Source organism: Ochotona princeps, chromosome 16 (assembly GCF_030435755.1).
Source record: "Ochotona princeps isolate mOchPri1 chromosome 16, mOchPri1.hap1, whole genome shotgun sequence".
Classification (NCBI taxonomy): Eukaryota; Metazoa; Chordata; class Mammalia; order Lagomorpha; family Ochotonidae; genus Ochotona; species Ochotona princeps.
In genome coordinates, this window is record NC_080847.1 from 52,227,478 (window position 1) to 52,247,329 (window position 19,852).

The 19,852-nt window shown below is 60.7% G+C and overlaps 1 protein-coding gene across 2 annotated transcripts; it reads right to left on the minus strand.

The window, feature by feature from the left end:
• Window positions 1-5,007: 5,007 nt before the first annotated feature.
• Window positions 5,008-15,631, minus strand: KCNN4 (potassium calcium-activated channel subfamily N member 4). Of its 2 annotated transcripts, XM_004597961.3 has the most exons (9): window positions 15,219-15,618; window positions 12,531-12,626; window positions 11,024-11,451; window positions 9,846-9,981; window positions 7,274-7,384; window positions 7,071-7,189; window positions 6,741-6,810; window positions 5,533-5,700; window positions 5,008-5,367 (listed from the first exon to the last, which is right to left on the minus strand). In XM_004597961.3, the coding sequence occupies exons 1-8, from the start codon at window positions 15,375-15,377 to the stop codon at window positions 5,536-5,538; spliced, it is 1,284 nt and encodes a 427-aa protein (XP_004598018.2). In that variant the 5' UTR covers window positions 15,378-15,618; the 3' UTR covers window positions 5,008-5,367; window positions 5,533-5,535. The 2 variants fall into 2 exon arrangements, 1 of the variants encoding a protein (XP_004598018.2); XR_009246822.1 differs by lacking the exon at window positions 5,008-5,367 and having other exon boundaries at window positions 5,670-5,700; window positions 7,036-7,189; window positions 15,219-15,631.
• Window positions 15,632-19,852: the final 4,221 nt, after the last annotated feature.

Below are 19,852 nucleotides of genomic sequence, written 5' to 3' on the forward strand. Positions count from 1 at the left end.
CAAAACTAGTCACAGGGAGAATCATAGTATTTGTGGTCCAACCTTGGAATGCATGTATCGGGACTGGGCCGCCTCGATGCCTGTGCAGTGGACGGCATGCCCAGGTACGTAAGTGGGGCATGACAGCCAGCTCACTTGGGTCCGCAGAGGAAATCGCATGCCATGTCAGAAGATGGAGAGCAGAACAGGTTGGACAGCTGTCCTGGCCAAGCTTTGGCAGCAAGTGTCTGGGAAAGTGGATGCACTGGGGTGACTCTGTCACCTTGGGAGGATTTTCTCAACCTTGGAGCAGTGAAACCATCTCAGAACTCTCAAGATCATTCAAGCGATACCCTCAGAACATTCTCCACATCGGGGTCTCTAAGATGACATTAAGTGGACATTCCCATCCCCGGGTACTGATGTAGCTTGGCAATTGGGAGCAACCCCTTCCTGCTCCCCACCCCCCCTCCATACAGGAGAAAAGGGAAGAAAAGGGAAATTGGAAGCATTTGTACCCCCCATCTTCCCGCATGCCTCGACCCTCCCCACCCTGAGCATTGGTCCTTCATGGGCATGCATCCTGGTCAAATATGTGAACAGCATCAAAAATAAAATAGAATTAAAACTTTTAAATTTTATTAACATGTTAAAAAAAGAAAGAAAATATCTTTGTCTCCTCTATTGCTCTGCCTCTCAAATAACCCACTTTTTTTTTTTTAAGTAAAAAGGTGAGAGTGATGGTTGCTGTGGCTCAGTCCATTCAGCCACCACTTGGGAAACAGACACTGCAGCTGGGGTCAAGTCCCTCCTCCTCCTGGTTCAGATTCCTGTTGATGTGTCTGGGAGGCAACGAATGATAGACAGGTGGAGGCCCGGCTCCTGGCTTTGGCCCGTGCCGTCCCCAGCTGGTGTGGGCATTTGGAGAATGAACCAGCATATGGAAGACCCCTCTGTACCTCTCCGTTAAGTACATTTTTAAGTGTTTAAAAACTTTGAGCTTTTCTCTCTATCCTTCTCTATAAATCTGCCTTTCCAATAAAGGTGAACAAATTAAAAAAAAAACTTTATTTATTTGAGAGAAAGAGGACAGAGAGATATCTAAAGTCTGCTGGTTCATTCCCTGTATGGCCACAATGGTCAGAGCCAAAGCCAAGAGCTTCAGTCTCCCACATGGATAGCAGGGGCCTAAATACCACCCTCTACTGCTCTTCCCAGGCAACTTAGCAGGGTGCTGGATCAGAAGTGGAGCAGCCAGGACTCAACAATACCTATATGGGATGCTGGTGCTGTGGGTGGCAGCTTTACTCACTATACCATAATAGTGGCCCCAAATAAGTACAGGCTTTTAAAAAGAAAAAATAGGGCCTGGCACTGTGGCCTAGTGGCTAAAGCCTCATCTTGCACACACCAAGATCCCATATGGGCGCCGGTTCTAATCCCACCAGCTCCGCTTCCCATCTAGCTCCCTGCTTGTGGTCGGGGAAAGCAGTTGAGGACAGCCCAAAGTCTTGGGACTCTGCACCCACATGGGAGACCCAGAAGAGGCTCCTGGCTCCTGGCTTTGGATTGGCTAAGCTCCAGCTGCTTGGGGAGTGAATCATTGGACAGAAGATCTTCCTCTCTGTCTCCTTCTCTCTGTATATATCTGACTTTGCAATAAAAATAAACAAATCTGAAAAAAAAGAAAATAGAAACTAAGGGTGGGATTTGACACAGCGGAGCAGCGTCTTGGACACCAGCGTCCCATATCAGAGTACCTGGGTAGGAGTCCTGGCCCTGCTCTCCTGCCCAGTTCCTGCTAATGTGTGCCCTGGGAGGCAGCAAGTGTGAGCTCAGCTAGGCAGGTCCCTGCTACCCGCGCGGCAGACCCAGGTCGACTTTCCAGCTCCTGGCTCTGGGGCCTTGGCTTGGCCCGGCCCAGCACTGGCCATGCAGGCATTTTGGGGAGTGATTCGGTATGAGGGCTGTCACGCTGCCTTTCAAACAAATGCTGAGGATGAAGGAAGTGTGAGTGACGGGCAGCGGGAGAGACTGAGGGGATGGCCTGAAAGGGGGAGGAGGTGAATCTGAGCAAGATGCTGAGGCTAAGTGAAAGACAGGTGGGCGTGGGCCTGCGAGGGAACCGGGTTTCAGTTTCTCCCGCCAGCCTCTCACTATGCTGAGGAACCGCTGTGGGTTTCAACCACCCACCCATCCAGCAACAGCCACTGCGGCAGCGGATCCCCGCTGGGGCCCCTGGGACACTGCCAGCAGACCCCACGAGTATGACGAGAGAGAGATCTTCCCAAATGCCCCGCCGTCGTTTCTGGGGCTGGGTCAGGCTAAAGCAGAGAATCCAGAACTTGCCCCAGGCCTCCCACAGGGGTGGCAAGGGCTCAGCCACTCAAGCCGTCACCTACTGTCTCTCCCAGGACACGTTAGTGAAGGGCCTCCCTCTCATCATGGGTGTTTTTCTGACTTTTCATGGTAGAACTCAGTGTCCACAGAGGTATTAGGGGATAAAGAGCTCCCACACAGGCGCCGCCCAGTAATTGGCAGCTGTTACCTTCTGCTTGCCCCGTGCCCCTCCTACGAACAAGTGCCTTATTTTGTTCCAAGCCGGTCACAGGTGTGCCGCGGTTTTTCAGAACTACGCAGGTTGGCTGAGTTCTGGAGTCGCTCACCGGCATGTGACATTGAAGGCTGTGGATTTGCTAGGAACACTGCCCAATGCCTGGAGGGGACAGCTGGGTCTCCCCCAAGGAGTAGGGGGCACAGAGAGGAGGGATGGATGCGGGGCTAAGTGGGAGCAGGGACATGAGCCACGGTCCAGAGCCCTGGGAAGCACAGCTGTATGAGGGAACCACTATGGGGCAGTATCTGGAGGTGGGCGTGGGGTCTGCATGGAAGCCGGCATGCACCCCACAGCCCATCTGTGCTATGGGACCCCACAGCGAAACGCTTACCCATTATTGAGGGGGAGGTATCCCTTGATTGAGGTCAAGTACAGAAGGGTGCAGACCTCAGAGGCCCGAGAGCGTCTAGCTGGAGCCGAGTGCGGGCTGTTAGGTGAGTGGGTTTGTAGAAGCTCTCAGAGATTTCATCTACAATGTGTGTGCTCAGTAAGGACCAAAAAAAAAGAAGGGGGCCAGGCCCTGCTAGGCAAGGGTGTTAGGCAGGTCCTGGGGGTGGCATAGGGAAGAGGTGGAGCCTGGCTGTAGGATGTTGGGCAAGCACCCGCCTCCTTCCTGCACCCCATTTCCCCTCACCCAGTTCCCTGCTGACTGGAGGGAGCACAGGGGAGAGGAAGTAGCTAGAGGGTACCACGCGCTGGGAGCCCTGTCACTGGGCGCCCTGTCACTGGGTCTTCTGACTCCGGCCTGCAGTCTCCCCACCCCCACCCCAGTGCTTTCCCGCTCCACCTCAGGGCTTCAGAAGTGTTGGCTTGGGCTGGGGGTGTGGGGGCCTGGAGCCCACCTGCCTGCCTGCCACTTAGCCTGCCTCCACTGTACCTCGTAGCTGGGCTTTGCGCAGGTTTCTTTTCCGTGACTCAGTTTCCTCATCAGTGAAAGGGGCCAGCAGTGGGCACACTCTGCTTCCCTTGGAGAGGCCAGCAGGACACCTCTGTGATCATCCCTGGTGTCTGGGGCTGTAGGATCTTCAGAGAAGGCTTCCTGGAGGAGGACATCCAAGCCCAGACCCACAGAAGGGTCTATGCCAGAGGAAGGGGGCTTGGCCAGGACAGAGTAGTCCCAGAGGAAGGGGGCTGGGAGGAGGCTAGAGGGCACCGCTGGGTGGGAGGACCTTCTTGGCGCTCTTTAGGCGACACGTGGCTGTGGGTGGGGGTGGACCCAGGCCGGCTTTAGGGAAATCCAAAGATAGCTCAGCCTGGGATGACTCGCAGCCTGGGCTTCCCCTCCGAACAAGGGAAACGGATGAATCAGGACCCGGCTGGGTTCCAGCCCCTGGGGCGGGCCACTCGCCCCTGACTCAGCGGGGAGGGCCCCTGTGGCTGGGGCCAGGCCAGGCCCAGCTCCCCAAACCCTAAGCCGCTGGCTCCCAGCAGTGGGGCCGGGCAGCAGGGTGCACAGTAGGGCCTGCGGGTGCCAGCACCTGCCTTGCTCCCACCACCCTGAGCCAGTGCTTGACTGAATGAGAAAGGCCGTGAAAAAAAATGGAATTAAAAAATTGATTTCTTCTTCTTAAAAATTTATTTGTTTTTATTGGAAGGGCAGATAAGATTTACGGAGAGAAGGCAAGACATCCACTGGTTCATTCCACAAATGGCCGCAATGGCCCAGCTGAGCCAATCCAAAGCCAAGAGCTTCCTCCAGGTCTCCAACACAGGTGCAGGGTCCCAAGGCTTTGGGCTGTCCTCGACTGCTTTCCCAGCCACAGGCAGGGAGCTGGATGGGAAATGGTACAGCTGGGACATGAACTGGTATCCATATGGGATCCCAGCACTTGCAAGATGAGGACTTTGAGCCATTGCGCTGGCCCAGAAGAAAAGTGTCAAAAACCTTGCCTCGTTTTCTTATTAAGCACATTTCCACAAACTTTTGGAAGAAGTCCCGCTGGGATATGGGATGGCGGAGAGGACAGCAGTGGTCCTGGGTGGGCGACTGGTGTATTCTCGAGCGTTGGTCCTCTGGGTCAATCCTCGCTTTAAACTTCACTGCAGAGTTTGCTTCCCAACAGAGGTGAAGTCGGCTGCTCCAGGCCACACAGCGAGGAGACAGCAGAACCAGCATTTAGACCGGGGTCCAGGAAAGCCAAGCCCTTGCCCAAGCCAGCAGTGCCTGTCAGGTAGACCGCTGTTTTTGGGAAACGCAGCACAGGGGCCTTACCCCTGGGTGACCCAGCAGTTCGTAGCGCCCAGAAAGGAGCAGGGACCTCTCCTGGTTTTCATTCGCGTTTATTACAAAGAACAGAACAAGCAGAGGAGGGAGTGGGGTACACCTCTTCCTCCTCCACCAGATCTGCTCCAAAATACAGTGTCCTCCTCACTGTCCCACCAGGGGGTGTCACCTCTTGCCTGACCCTGGCCTCAGACCCAGTCCTTTGGCTCTGCCATTCAGTGGGAGAGTGAAGCTGCCCTAAGTCTTGGGCTTTGGAAAACCCCCAGTGCCCTTGTCCACCCCAGGCAGCTCCACCTGTAACTGAAAGCCCAGATCCTGTCCAGCAGGATGCTGGGCCACTTGGGGACTTGGCTGGGCCATGGCTCCCCCTCCCCACTTCAGACAGGGGGCCCTCCAGCAGCCATCACCAAGTCAGCCCCACCCCTAGGCAGGACCCCCTCGGGTTCTCGTGGTTTCCTCATGGTGCCGGGTCAGGAGTGGCAGAGGAGACATCATCGTCGTTGGCCTCAGGCCTGCGGCTACTAGCCCGATTCTGCCTGCGTGGGTCCTGAGGAGGGGGGATGGGGGTTGATGCAGGGGCAGGCAGGCCAGCCAGGAAGCAGAGGGCACATAGGAGCCAGGGTGCAGGTGGACATTTGGACAGAGCTTTAGAGTGGACAGGGTCCCACCCCCAGCGACAGAGACAAGGTGCCAGCCATTGCAGCCCCCTCACCCGCTACGTGGCCTCCTGGCCGGGCTCTGGCAGCTGCCGGGACTCCAGGGCAGTGCCCAGCAGCTCGGTGAGGGTGTCCAGCTTCCCCGCCAGCACATCCATCCTCTTCTCCAGAGCCCGGTGCGAAGTGCTGAGCCCCAGCTGCAGGTCACTTAGGATCACGTGCATCTGCGCGGGCAGAGGGGCGGGCCGGGTGAGGTGGGCAGCCAGGTGTCAGCCAGCACCCGAGGGGTCACGGTCAGGGATATCTGCTGCCTTGTACCGGCTCCGGCTGAGCCCCAGCTATCCGGCCCATCGTATAGCCTGAACAAACTGAAGCATAGGACAGCTCAGTGACTCGCCACCCACAGCACCTGGGATCAGGCCTGGCACGCAGCAGGTGCTTGTTAATGCCTGGGAAGCTGGTGCAGCCTGGATGCACAGCCCAGACCATCCTTCCTGGGAGCTGTGCCCCTGGAGACCTTCCCACCATGGCACCTCCGGGCCACCACCTCCACAGGGGCGGGGTTTGCGTTGAGTTTGCTTCTGAGACTGTATTTACTGTGGCGTGGGTGCCAAGGACCACTGTTTGAACTGTCGCGGGCTAATGAGAAACTGCAAAGGCCACCGGATGTGCAAAAGGCACTGTTAGCCAAACGGGCTGGGAGTGGTGACTGATGCCACCGGCCGACCTTGAGCTTGTTGCGGGGGGCAGGGAATCAGCTGAGGTCACAGAGGGAGGATGGGGGGTGGAGACACCCTACCCCACCCGCCAGAGGCACCCCCACATCTATCACAGAGGCAGCAGCACAGCCTCAACTGGGGGTGTCATAAATCTGAATCTTACTGGCTTTGCCCTTTCTGTTTGAACTCGCTTTGTCAATTTGCTTTGGTTTTATTGTATAAGAGTCGCAGTCGGAAAGAATTTTATATCCGTCTGCATGTAAGCAATCAGACAATAAAGATAATTTGAAGCCAAACACCGGGTTCTCTGTACAATCTCCTTCTCTTACTTTAACAGGGACCTGGACACCTTTGTGCAAGTGTCAGAAAGCTCTAGATGGCTTCATTCCACTCTGTCTTTCCCTTCCTGCTTTCCTTGAAGGGTAAACCTCTGCTGGGCACCGCGGTGTGCCAGTCCTCCCCCCTTCTGTACTGCCACATCTCCCCAGTCAGTGGCCCCAAACTTCCCTTCCTCCAAGCACCCTCCCCCCAACAACGCCCGGTACCTTAGAGATGTCCACCATGGAGTTCACCTGTTCCCGGAGTTTCCGGTGTTTGAGCCGCACCTGGCGGAATCTGTCGGGGAGAAAATGGCCCGGTTCTCCCTGTGAGCCCCCAACTAGGGCTTGGGGGGGGGGGCCAGGGGGCCACAAGGAGGGATGATTTTCTAACAGCTGCAGGCACGGGGGAGCCCAAGCCTGGGGGAGAACTCCTGGTTAACCCTCCCTCCTCCCAGACCACGCACAGCCACACTCCAGGTGGCCCATCCCGCAGGTCTATGGGACCAGCACGCCCACGCACCCCGGGGGTGGGGACAGGCGCAGAGCGGCCCTCACGTGTGGATGGCGGCCAGCAGCTTGCGCTGATGCCTGCGGGTGGCCCCCGCGTCCTTCCTGCGCGTGTGCTTGTAGTACATCCAGGCCTCCTGCAGTACCCGAGCCGCCGACTCTTTCATCTGCAGGAGCGGCGGCCGGTTGGCAGGGGACCCTCGCTCCCTGCTGCCCTCGTGCCCGTGCCAGTCGCCGCCCCTGCCGCTCACCTCCTTGGCGTACTGGATGTCCATCATGAAGTTGTGCACGTGTTTTTCAGCCTTGTTGAACTCCAGCTTCCTGGCCACCACCGCCACCAGCAGCGCCGTGCAGCACACCCCCTGGGAAGGAGACCCAGCGCCCCCAGGACTCAGGGGCGGCAGAGCAGCGCAATGGCTCCCACAGCCCTGGCTCTCCAGGCGTGAGTCCCAGGCCTCCCTTCCTCCATCCCACCCAGGAACCTTGCAGCAAGGACGGCCTCCTCCTGTTCTCTCCCCTTCTTTCCTTCTCCCAGATGCCAGGAGTCGCGAGGCATGCATGAGCTCTGCTTCCTCCTGAAGGTCCCCAGAGCTCCCCCTCAGCCCTGTCCATCATTCAGGAGGATGGACACAGCACCGCGTGGCTCCAAGCCCAGCTCTGAGCAAGCTGCCAGACCCCTCAAGTCTCTTTCTCAGCTGTAACGCTGACACACTGTCACTCAGTGGGTACCCTAAGTGGACGCCTGGGAAGGCATCAGGCGCAGAGACTACGTACAGTGAAAGTGTGAACTGACACCCCGCCTCGGCCCGTGCCTGGGACCCCCCAGCCAGCAGCGACCGACTCCGCTGTGTGCTCAGGCTCTCTCTCCGTCCAAGCATCTTCAGTTACGCAGAGGGCCCTTGACCTTTCCAGAGTTTTCTTGTCTGCCCCGTTGTCCACACCTGTTCAGGTGGTGTCATATCTCCCTGCCCCTCCTGTCTGTCCCCTGGGGAGACTCAGAGTCTGGGTGAGAGGTTCAGCCTGCCCTTCCTGGAGCAGTACCAGGTGGTGTGAGACCCCTGAGGCAGAGGGGACCCCAACCTGTGAGGAGGGGAAGGCCAAGGCACAGCATGCTGGGCCCTGTGTGGGCGGGTCTGGAGGGAGGCACAGGGTGCTGGGCCCTGGGTGGGCGGGTCTGGAGGGAGGCACAGGGTGCTGGGCCCCCTGTGTGTGCGCAGGCCTGGGGGGAGATACAGGGTGCTGGGCCCTGGATGGGTGGTCCTGGGGGGAGGCACAGGGTGCTGGGCCCTGGGTGGGCAGGCCTGGGGGGAGGCACAGGGTGCTGGGCCCTGGGTGGGGAGGCCTGGGGGAGGCACAGGGTACTGGGCCCTGGATGGGTGGTCCTGGAAGGAGGCACAGGGTGCTGGGCCCTGGGTGGGCAGGCCTGGGGGGAGGCACAGGGTACTGGGCCCTGGGTGGGCAGGCCTGGGGGGAGGCACAGGGTGCTGGGCCCTGGGTGGGCAGGCCTGGGGGGAGGCACAGGGTGCTGGGCCCTGGGTGGGCAGGCCTGGGGGGAGGTACAGGGTGCTGGGCCCTGGGTGGGAGGCACAGGGTACTGGGCCCGGGGTGGGAGGCACAGGGTGCTGGGCCCTGGGTGGGCAGGCCTGGGGGGAGGTACAGGGTGCTGGGCCCTGGGTGGGAGGTACAGGGTGCTGGGCCCTGGGTGGGCAGGCCTGGGTGGGAGGCATAGGATGCTGGGCCCTGGGTGGGAGGTACAGGGTGCTGGGCCCTGGGTGGGCAGGCCTGGTGGGAGGCATAGGATGCTGGGCCCTGGGTGGGAGGTACAGGGTGCTGGGCCCTGGGCGGGAGGTACAGGGTGCTGGGCCCTGGGTGGGAGGCACAGGGTGCTGGGTCCTGTGTGTGTGGTCCTGGGGAGAGGTACAGGGTGCTGGGCCCTGAGCGGGAGGTACAGGGTGCTGGGCCCTGGGTGGGAGGTACAGGGTGCTGGGCCCTGGGCGGGAGGTACAGGGTGCTGGGCCCTGGGTGGGAGGCACAGGGTGCTGGGCCCTGTGTGTGTGGTCCTGGGGGGAGGTACAGGGTGCTGGGCCCTGGGTGGGAGGTACAGGGTGCTGGGCCCTGTGTGTGTGGTCCTGGGGGGAGGTACAGGGTGCTGGGCCCTGGGTGGGAGGCACAGGGTGCTGGGCCCTGTGTGTGCGGGCCTGGTGGGAGGTACAGGGTGCTGGGACACAGGTGAGGGAGGCTGAGGAGCCTGAGGTTCATCCTTGAGGTGACAGGACCGGGGTGGGGGTGGCCGGATGCAACCTCCTTTTCTGAGGGCATCCTCCTCTGTGCTGGATTCTGGGGAGCCCCTGAGCAAAGGGGAGCCGCTGAGCAGAGGGATCTCATTTTATCACCCTGACAGCTCTCCACGGGTGTGACAGTGTGGGCCCCTCCTGTTACGGCTGAGGTGCTCCAGGCACAGAGGTGATAGGGTGCTTGCTAAGGCACCCCAGCTAGGAGGTGCCTCCTTTACCCAACCTCCCCACCAACATCCCCGAGAGCAGGTACTCCACAGACCCCTGGAGAGAGGTTAGGAGAGTGGACCTTGGCTGCTCGAGGGGCCTGGGTCCTGCATGGTGGAGGGGGTGAGGTAGCAGGTGGGGCTGGTGGGCCAGGGTCTGGAGGCAAACAGGGCATGTGGCAGCCAAAGGCCTGGGTGCTGGCCTGGATAGAGGGAGGGCTTGGGCAGGACTCTGGTCTGAAAGGAGGTTGGGTGGAGCATCAGGTTCCTAAAGAGGGAGTGAGGCTGTGTGAGTACAGGTGAAGGGGGCTGGGGGCACTCACCATGACGCCGGTGCAGAGGCACACAATCTTGCCCCACATGGTGCCCGGCACCACGTCCCCGTAGCCGATGGTCAGGAACGTGATGGGGATGAGCCACAGTGTGTCCGACAGGTGCCCGGTGGCATTCACTGCCTGCCTACGGGCAGCAGGGTGATCAGCGTCCATACCCACAGTCCCGGTAGGTCAGGCAGCTCTGGGCTCCTGATGTCCTGCCCACCGTGGGACCCGGGCATCATGTTCAGCCACTCCGGACAGCATACCCTGGGGCCATTCTCAAGTCTGTGCTTTTAGGTCTCCCCCTCTCCCCGCCCCAGAGTCCCTGTGGTCCCAGCCCTGCTCCTTGTGGCAGCTTCCCATCAGCTGGGAGGTGGTGGGGACAGCTCAACGGGGGCGGGGTGGCATTCGCCATTTCCAGCATCAGCCTACGCTAGCCTGGACTGCCACAGGCATCCGGGGAGTGCATCCGCCAAAGACGGAAGTACTCTCTTCTCTCTCTTTTTTCTATTTTGCAGAAATGGAAGAATCAAACAGCCATTCTACAGGTGAGAAAACTGAGACTCGGCCAGACTGTTTCAATTTCTGTCTTAAGAATCCTACACCTGCTGAGCTAAGCTGGAGGTTCTCAGACTGTGTGACCATTGCAGTCACAGGCAGAACTTACAAAAACAGACTGCCCCCGCACCAAGACCTTTGGATGTATTCTGACTAGAGGGGGGCCTGGGAACCTGCATTTGCAGCGACTTCCCAGGTACCACTGCCAGCCCTGAGCCACGCTGTGCCTGACGTTTCACGCAATTCTTTCATAACTGTGGCTCCCAAAGGGCCCCGCACCTTTCCCTCCCCCACCCCCCGCCAGGAAGGAGGTGGGGCCTCGGCTGACACAGCTCCTAGCCTGCAGCCAGGAATCTGGTCCCAGGCCCTGGCAGGGACTCGTTTCTCAGAGTGGCTTCCCAAGGTCACAGCAAGTACCTGCCCTGCCCCTGCTGCTTTTGTTCCAAGGCAGGTGTAAGGTGCCTGGGAAACTGAGGCACAGGCTGGGAAGGGTGTGGCGGGGAGGGGCGGGCAGAAGGCTGCATGTGGAAGAAAGGCTGGTTGGCCACTCTCCAGCTAGGAGAAGAAGAAATGTGGGCAGCGCGCAGCAGAGTGGCCCTCGCTCCAGGTATCCCGCAGGTGCTCACCTCTCAGCCACCGACAGCACCCAAGCGGTGGTGAGCCAGAGGCCCAACGTTAGGCAGAGCAGCAGGCGGCCGGGGTGCGTGTTCATGTACAGCTTGGCCACGAACCAGTGGCGGAAGCGGACCTGGTTGAGGGCACCAATGCTGCGGTAGGAGGCGTTGAGCAGGACGCCGCTGCGCAGTAGCACGGCGCGGGGCACCAGGTACAGGCGCAGCAGCATGGCCAACGACAGCAGCGCCTCGCCTTGGTCCAAGAAGGCTGGCCAGGACTGCGTGGCCGACACCTGCGCCCTGGAGTTCAGTGCGCACAGAGGGCCCAGCACCGGGGCCGGGTGCAGCCCGCACACCGCCAGCTCCAACAGGATCTGCGCTGCCTGCCGCCCGGTGAGCGCCACGCGCCAGTCGCGGAGCCCGTTGTCCGTCATGAACAGCTGCCGGCAAAGTAGGGGTGGGGAGTAGGTAGGGGTCAGGCAGCGGCCCGCCCACCCCGTCTGCACCCCGAGATAAGATGGGCGCCCGCCCAGTCCAGTCCGGGAGACAGGGAGGGAGGGAGGGAGGGAGGAAGATAGCGCAGCTCAGGCGTGGGGCCAGGGCCCTGGGAAGGAGGAGGGCGAAGGACTTGAAGAAGTCTGATCACTTGTGCACCCTCGGCTCCCAGTAGGTGACTTCCACACCTTCTCCCACCCACCCCGTGTTGTGGGGACCCTCACGTTGGTGACAAAGCCAGCCACTGGCTGTGCCACAGTGACAATGGGCGCTTTGTACTGAATGTCTCTTTCCCTGGGCCACTACACTGGGTGTCACCGCAAAGGCCCAGGGGCCCAGGCTGTTGTAATCCCTATTTTATAGGCAAATCTGCAGGAGGTGGAGCCAGGAGAGGGCAGGGAGCGGAGATAGGGATGGATGGGAAGGGTTCCCGAGTGGGTGGGTGGGGCAGTTAGGAGTGGGTGCTGACCAGGGACTGGACGAGATAGACACGCAGAGGCAAGGCAGGGCCAGGCTGGAGGCTGTGGGGGGAGGCACAGCAGGGAGCAGGTGCAGATGGGCAGGTGGGAGGAGACTGGGGCATCCCATTAAGCTCTGGCTGTTCTGGGTGTGAGTCTGTGTCAGTCGGTACCAAGAGCTTCCTTCCGGGGTGGGAGGAAGAGGAAAGTGGGAGCTGTGCAGGTGGACAGAGCCTGGTGGGGGGTCTGGGGCTGGTGGCAGGGGGTGGGGGAGCTGTGCAGGTGGACAGAGCCTGGTGGGGGGTCTGGGGCTGGTGGCAGGGGGTGGGGGAGCTGTGCAGGTGGACAGAGCCTGGTGGGGGGTCTGGGGCTGGTGGCAGGGGGTGGGGGAGCTGTGCAGGTGGACAGAGCCTGGTGGGGGGTCTGGGGCTGGTGGCAGGGGGTGGGGGAGCTGTGCAGGTGGGCAGGGCTTGGTGGGGGATCTGGGGCTGGTGGCAGGGGTTGGGGGAGCTGTGCAGGTGGGCAGGGCTTGGTGGGGTTCCCAGGGTACAGCAGTGCTTCCCTACCTGGACCTCTTTGGCGTGAAAGGCCACGATAAGGCAAAGGAGCAAGCAGGTGGAGATGCTGATCATGCATTTAACCAGGAACACATAGGGAGCCCACTGTGGGAGGACGCAGAAGTTGGGGTCAGGCTCCCCTACTGACCCTGCCTGACCCCCAGTCTCCTGCCCCCCAGAAATACAAAACTCCCCCATGTCTCACGCTGGGGGAGTCTCTAAGCCATCAAGGAGTCCCCCAGGAGAGCACACTCCTGCTTCCCAACGAGATAATACTCTGGCCCTCCAGCTGACCCTCTGAAGGGGAATCTTGGAAGTCCCATTCCTTCTTATCTGCCTGCATCTTTCCCCATTGCAAATGGCTCCCTGGTTGTGTGTGTATCTAGAAAAATACATACCCACCCCCCCATTTCCCTTCCTACCCTGCTGGTTCTGCCCTAGAATTCCAGAAAACCCTAGAAGCTGCCGTTCACTCGCCAAGGACTCAGTGAGCCTGTACCCAGCTTTCAGGCAGAGGGCTGGGTCCCTGAGATGCCCATCTCAGCCCCCTCAGTAGGCGTCGGCCTACCCCCTGCGCCTGCCCCCACCCCCTTCCTGCTCTCCTGACTGTAAGCCCAGGGCTGATCTGGCCGGAAGTGTGGGGCCTCCAGAAAACAGCAGCTTTACCCCCCCTCTTCTCTGTGTGTATTGAGGCTTTGGAAGCATCTATAATTCTGAAGGGACGGGTCTAGAGGGGACTGGTGCTCCTGGATTCCCTGGGATGTCGTGAGGGCAGGAGGCAGCATGGGTTCCCACCTTGCCAGCCCCGGCCAAGCACCTGCTTCTCCCCAGGCCTGCCAGCTCCCCGCCCTGGGCCAGGTCCCACCCCCAGTAGGGGGAAGAGGGCCAGTTTCCGGCCCTGAGCGGCCTCCCCGTCCCCTTGGTTGAACAATAGCACTCTTGTCCCCAGCCCTCCCCACCCCCTTCATCCTTCCCGGCCTCTGTCTTGGGTGCCTCAGTGCTGACCCCACTGTCCTGGTGCCCCCAGCACCCCCAACCCCACACTGTTGTGCTCTCTGCTCTTCCAGGCCCCCCACCCCAGAATCCTGGCCCCGTGCATGTGCTCTGGTCTCTGAATCTCCCTGTGGCGTCTCCATTCATTTGTGTTTGTAGGATCTCTGCACTTCCTGTCTCTCTGTCTCTCAGGGGTTTTGTCAACGGATCTCTCTAGCATACTGCACCTGAGTGCATCTCTCTCTCTCTCTCTCACTCAATCCCTCTCCCCGTCCCTCCACCCCAGACAATGTCAGCACTCCCCAAGGCACCTGCATCTCCTCCAGCCCCCTTCCCTCCAGCAGGTGTCTAGATTCTGGCAAAATGATAGTGGGAGGGACGGTGACTGTTTTCAAGGCAGTCAGTGGGACCAGAGGGGACCCTTGGAGTCCTCACCCCCAGTTTACAGATGAGCAAACCAAAGCTCAGAGATCTTGCTGGTGGAAGCAGGGGGGACCTGGTAAGTGGTGGAGGAAGGAGATGAGAGGTGGGAACGGGGAGGGCTAGGGGCGGGGGCAGGTGGGACTCCGTCTCCTGCCACGCACCGAGGCCACAGTATCCCCCTCCCCTACTGGGTGCGGCGCTGAAGCTTGGGAGCGGTGATGGGCGGGTAGGGTTCAGCCATGCTTCCTGTTGGCTTGGGCTTCTGCCGGCCCCACCCCCTCAGCGCCGCTGCCCTGGCCTTGGCCAGAGGAAGCTGGCCTGCCCTGACCCTTCAGTGTGGCTCCTGGTCCCTTCAGAGCTACCCACTCCCCCACCCCACAAGGCCATCTTGGAGCCACACTGCCTCAGGATCCAGTCTCCCCATCTCTGTCCCCACTCCTGCCACCAGCCCCGTTCTGCAACCCTTGCCCCAGACAGGTCTTTGTCTGCCATTCCCCATTCCCCATCTCAAGCCACCCACTGACCCTTGTCCTCCACCTGCCCCCATGGCTGCCGGAGCCTGACTGGAATGTGCCAGCAGCTGCCAGGACTTGTTCTGGCTCCACCTGGGCCCCCTGTGACTCCCTGCCAGCGCTCAAAGCCAGCCCCCATCCTCCCCTCCCAGACTTCCTAAGCTCCCTTGGCTCATAGACTCCAGGCCCCCAGCCGCTCCTGCCTCCAGCACCCAGGAGTTAGGGGCATCATGAAACAATCTCTGTGTCTACTCCCAGGCAAAGAGCAGGTGGATTTGGTGGTGGTTGGTAGTGTGTGTGAGGGGGGAGGACTGAGCTTCTTAGCGGTGGCGGTTTCATGGGGGAGGGCTGGAGGCTGGGTCTTCCGCTCCCTCCCCCCGCCCCAACCAGCCGCTTTCTCCTGGGCTGAGCCCTGTGCAGCTGGGGCACTGGGTAAACGTTGGAGGTCAGATAAGCAGTGAGGCGCCACCGCCTACTGGAAGCACGCCGGCTCGCTCTTCCCCCCCTCACCAAACCTAGGGCTACCAGCTTAGCCTTGGCCCTGCCTGCAGGGACCCTTGGACTGCTAGCCAGCTGGTGAGCCAGTTCATGGTAATATCCACAAGGACACAGATGCTGGGGTCCCAAGTGCTTACTCTTCCAGACAGGTCACCTCACCCCGCAGCCCCGCCTCCGTTACTCAGGGGTCCCAGCCCCTCCTCCCTTGGTGCCACCTCTATCTCAGCCCACTCCCCTCCTTCCTCCCACCAAGGCCAAGGGCTCCACTCACCGGGCAGCCCCCGAACCACAGCATCTCGGCGTGCAGCACCATGAGTCCGATGCCAATTCCCGCCAGCGCCAGCGCCCAGCCCGCCAGCCACTTCTCCTGCTCCAGCAAGCGTTTTCGCCGCCGTAGAGCCCCCAGGCCATGCACCGGCTCCCCGCCCATGGCCCCCGGGGTCTTGGGGCTCAGCCAGCTTCCTGCCCAGGGCCCCCTACCCCGCAGCACGCAAAGGGCAGCCACCGTGGCTGGTGCGCGCGGGGCAGGTCGCGGGCAGGTCGCCGGGCCCTCGGCTCCGCGCCTCTGGGACTGTGCTCCGAGGCGCAGCCAGGCAGCCCTGTGCCCGCTGGGGAGTGGTAACGGCCGGGCAGGGCGGGGAGGGCGGGGAGGCCCCTGGGTAAGGGGAGGCTCCCCAGCTCTGCCCCCCCTCCTTCCTGAACTAAGGAGGGGCTGGGGTGTGTTCTGGGGCTAGACAGGGAAGACGCATCCGTCCATCCACGTGGGGAAAGACACACAGAAGGACACACGGCCCGCCACCTGCGCCTGTGACTCGAGCCCTCCGGCCACCACACCCGGACACCACCCGGCACCACACACCGCCCGAGCACACAACATAGTCTGCCTGGGGCTGACTCACACCACCACGGCATGCCACACGCTGCACTTCAGCCAGACCACAGATGTCACCACACAACTTTCTCAGGGCCCCTCACCCCCAACCTAACCACACACACTGATACACTCCTAGGGCCGCACAGACACCCATGGATGGAGTGCCACGCAGACACACCACCACGTGTGTGTGCAGTGACACACCCACCTCACACACAGAACGTCTGTGGGGATACACTCATCCCTGGCAGCCCTGGTCACCCACAGGGGGCACACACACACAGGTGCCGCCCTGAGCATGACTGGCAGTACACCCCGTTGCTGCCTGGGCACATGTGATGGGGTCCACATGGGCCATCAGCATGGGTGGGTGGAGCTTGCCGGGTACAGTGGCTTGTGGAGACACCTGGGGAGTGTCCACCCAAAGTCAGAGTTGGGTGCCGAGGAGGGATTTTTAGGCCATGGTGGTACCCCAAGGGGAGGAGAATGGGCTTAGACAGAGGGGGGCATGTGCCGTCTCCTCTGCCCCCAATCCCTTCCCAATTTCCATCTATGCCCCCCTAGGCAGCTGCTATGTCACCTGTTACCTCCCATCGGGCATGGGCCTCACAGACACTGCCGTACACGCTCATTCACACACATGTAACAACATGTCATTCCCCAGGACGCACACACACGCTCTTGTACATGACATGTCCCCCAAACCACCACTGTGACCAGCAAGACATGGGCTTGCCACTGTGTCAACCCACAGGGGACAGCACGCCACAGAGCCACACCAACATGACACACCTGAGCGGGGGCACCACGCTGTAACTTGGGGGACAAGAAGGTCGTTCTTCTTGGGGACACACACCTAATGTGAGACGCACATCATTTCACAGACACGCCCTGCCACACACACCGAACCTATATACAGAGCGAGCAACACACAAAACAGAGAGTGACAGGTCACACGTGAGTACACGCCGACATGGTGACACGGGACACCGGGCACAGGCACATGCACTCAGCTCATGCACTACCCAGCTAGTGGCCACTCCAAGGGGGACATGATCCCATCCTGTGCTGGTGGGCCATGTGGGACCATAGCAGGCTGGCCTCGAGCTGGGACAGACTTGCCTGCAGCACAGCAGAAAAGTCCACACACACACACACACACGCACGCACACACAGGCATGCTCAGGGAATGGGGCGGCTGCCCCACCCCAGGGCACACACTTGACATCCACTTGGATGAGACAGCGGCAGGAGCGGGACGCAGACACACCTAGGCGCATGCAGACGCCACACATGACTTCTGCAACAGGAAATTGCTGCCACAGGCGCCCTGCAGTGGCTGGGGGTGGTCCTGCCCGCTGGCTGCCCTGCCTCATGGCTGCGTCCGGCCCCCCGCGACGCTCCCTGCCCCTGCGGTTCTTGGGGCTCCTACCTAGTCAGGCTCTGCCTTCACTCTGCCTCTCAGCCTTCCCCTCACCAGCCACTCCTTTGTGGTCGTCTCTCTTGGCTCTGCCTGGCCATGACCTTGTCCAGTCCCAGCTGCCTGTCCGCATCTGCTCCTGACTGCAGCCCCTGGGTGCCCAGCTGTGTCTCCTGTTGAATCCCTGTCAGCCTCCCTGCCTCCCTCGGACCTCTCCGTGCTGGACCCTAACTCCATTTCCCTCTGCAGCCAGGCTTGCCTCTGCTGGTCCCACTCCCACTTCCCCACAGAGGCCCAGGAGTAGGACGGCCAGAGGGAGACCCGCAGAGAACCGTTCCCAATCAGACAAGGTGAGGTGCAGTGAGAGCAGAGACAGGAGGTGGAGGCCAGCACAGATGCCAGGTGGGGTCCAGGGGTGGGGGGCAGGATTGGCACCTGCTTCCAGGCCCAGGTCCAGGTTACTGAGAGCAGCGGGTGGGAAACTGCTCCTGCAACCCAGGGAGGGGCGGGGGTGACTCAGGCCCCAGAGCTTCCTGTGACTCAGCCTTGGTCGGCCCTGTAGAGAGGGCACGGAGAGGGGTCTCTGTGAATGGAGGGGAGGAAATGTGGAAATGTCAGAGGCCCCGGTGCCCAGACGGAGGGGCTTAGGGAGGTGCTGGGACCTGGACCAAACCACAGTGAGGAAGGAGGGGCTGGAGTTGTATCTCTCAGAATAAGGGAGGAGGGGCTAGACTGGACCTCCGGGCGTGAGGGAGGGCGCTGGGGTTGGACCCCTGCGTGTGAGGGAGGAGGAGCTGGGCTGGACCCCTGGGTGTGAGGGAGGAGGGGCTGGGGCTGGACCCCTGCGTGTGAGGGAGGAGGGGTTGGGGCTGGACCCCTGCGTGTGAGGGAGGAGGAGCTGGGCTGGACCCCTGGGTGTGAGGGAGGAGGGGCTGGGGCTGGACCCCTGGGTGTGAGGGAGGAGGGGTTGAGGCTGGACCCCTGGGTGTGAGGGAGGAGGGGCTGGGGCTGGACCCCTGGGTGTGAGGGAGGAGGGGTTGAGGCTGGACCCCTGGGTGTGAGGGAGGAGGGGCTGGGGCTGGACCCCTGGGTGTGAGGGATGGGCGGAGCCCACACTTTGGGTGCAGGAAGAGTGAGAGCAGAGGGCAGGGTCGGCAGGTCTTTTTCCTGGCTGGGTCCCAACTGCCGCACCTTCCTCTCAGCCCCATCTCCGGGCCTGGAAAAGACCCAGGTGCCTCCGGCGTCTGCCGGAAGGGGCCCAGGACAAAGAATTGTTTAACTGGGCAGGCTGGTGCAGGGAAGTGAAGAAGCGGGTGTCTCAGGCGGAAAGGTCACTCGTCGCCCGGGGCTGGCAGGGAAAGGCGGGACTGGGCCTGGGGGAGTCGGGTGGAGAAGGACAGACTTGTGCGGGCACTGCCGTCCGCTATCCGCTAGGCCGAGCGCGGGAGAGCCAGGACGTGGGGCTACTGCCACTGCGTGGTGGCTCCGAGAACTGCAGGCGCTCTTCCGGCTCAGTCCTGCCGGTCTAAGATACCGGGCTGGTGAATAGAACGGATTTAGAGACAGACCCAAGCTCAAGTTTAGCTAACTTCATGGCTGGGTGCCCCGTGGGACCTCCAAGATGCTGCACTTCAGCTATTACTTGTGAGGCTGGCGCGATGGCACAAATGGCTAATCCTCTGTCTTGCAGGGATCCCATATGGGTGCCAGTTCGTGTCCTGTCTGCTCCGCTTCCCATCCAGCTCCCTACTTATGGCCTGGGACCGGCTCCCTACTTATGGCCTGGGAAAGCAGTACAGGATGGCCCATAGCTTTGGGACCCAGCACCCTCTGGGAGACCTGAAAGAAGCTCCTGTTTCCTGGCATCGGATTGACTCAGCTCTGGCCCTTGTGGCCATTTGGGGAGTGAACTAGCAGATGGAAGATCTTTCTTCCTCTCACCTATGTCCTTTCTGTAAATCTGCATTTGCAAATTAAAAATAAATAAAGCTTTAAAAATACCACTTGGGGGCCCGGCGGCGTGGCCTAGCGGCTAAAGTCCTCGCCTTGAAAGCCCCGGGATCCCATATGGGCGCCGGTTCTAATCCCGGCAGCTCCACTTCCCATCCAGCTCCCTGCTTGTGGCCTGGGAAAGCAGTTGAGGACGGCCCAATGCATTGGGACACTGCACCCGCGTGGGAGACCTGGAAGAGGTTCCAGGTTCCCGGCTTCGGATCGGCGCGCATCGGCCCGTTGCGGCTCACTTGGGGAGTGAATCATCGGACGGAAGATCTTCCTCTCTGTCTCTCCTCTGTATATATCTGGCTGTAATAAAATGAATAAATCTTTAAAAAAAAAAAAATACCACTTGGGATGCCCCATTCCATGTCAGACAGCCTAGGTTCGAGTCCCCACTCCTGCCCATGCATGTCCATGTGACTAGATAAACAAGATCGTGGAACAGCTAGCAGAAATGCCACCCTGCACTTGGCAGCCGCGTCATTTGCTTTCGTCTTGTTTGCCTCTCACCTCATCCCTTCTCTTGTTCTTAGCCTCTCTCTTGGGGTGTCCACCCCATCTTCCCCAAACTCCTCACCCCTAGTTCCCATTCTTGCCCGCTGCTCTGCTGCCT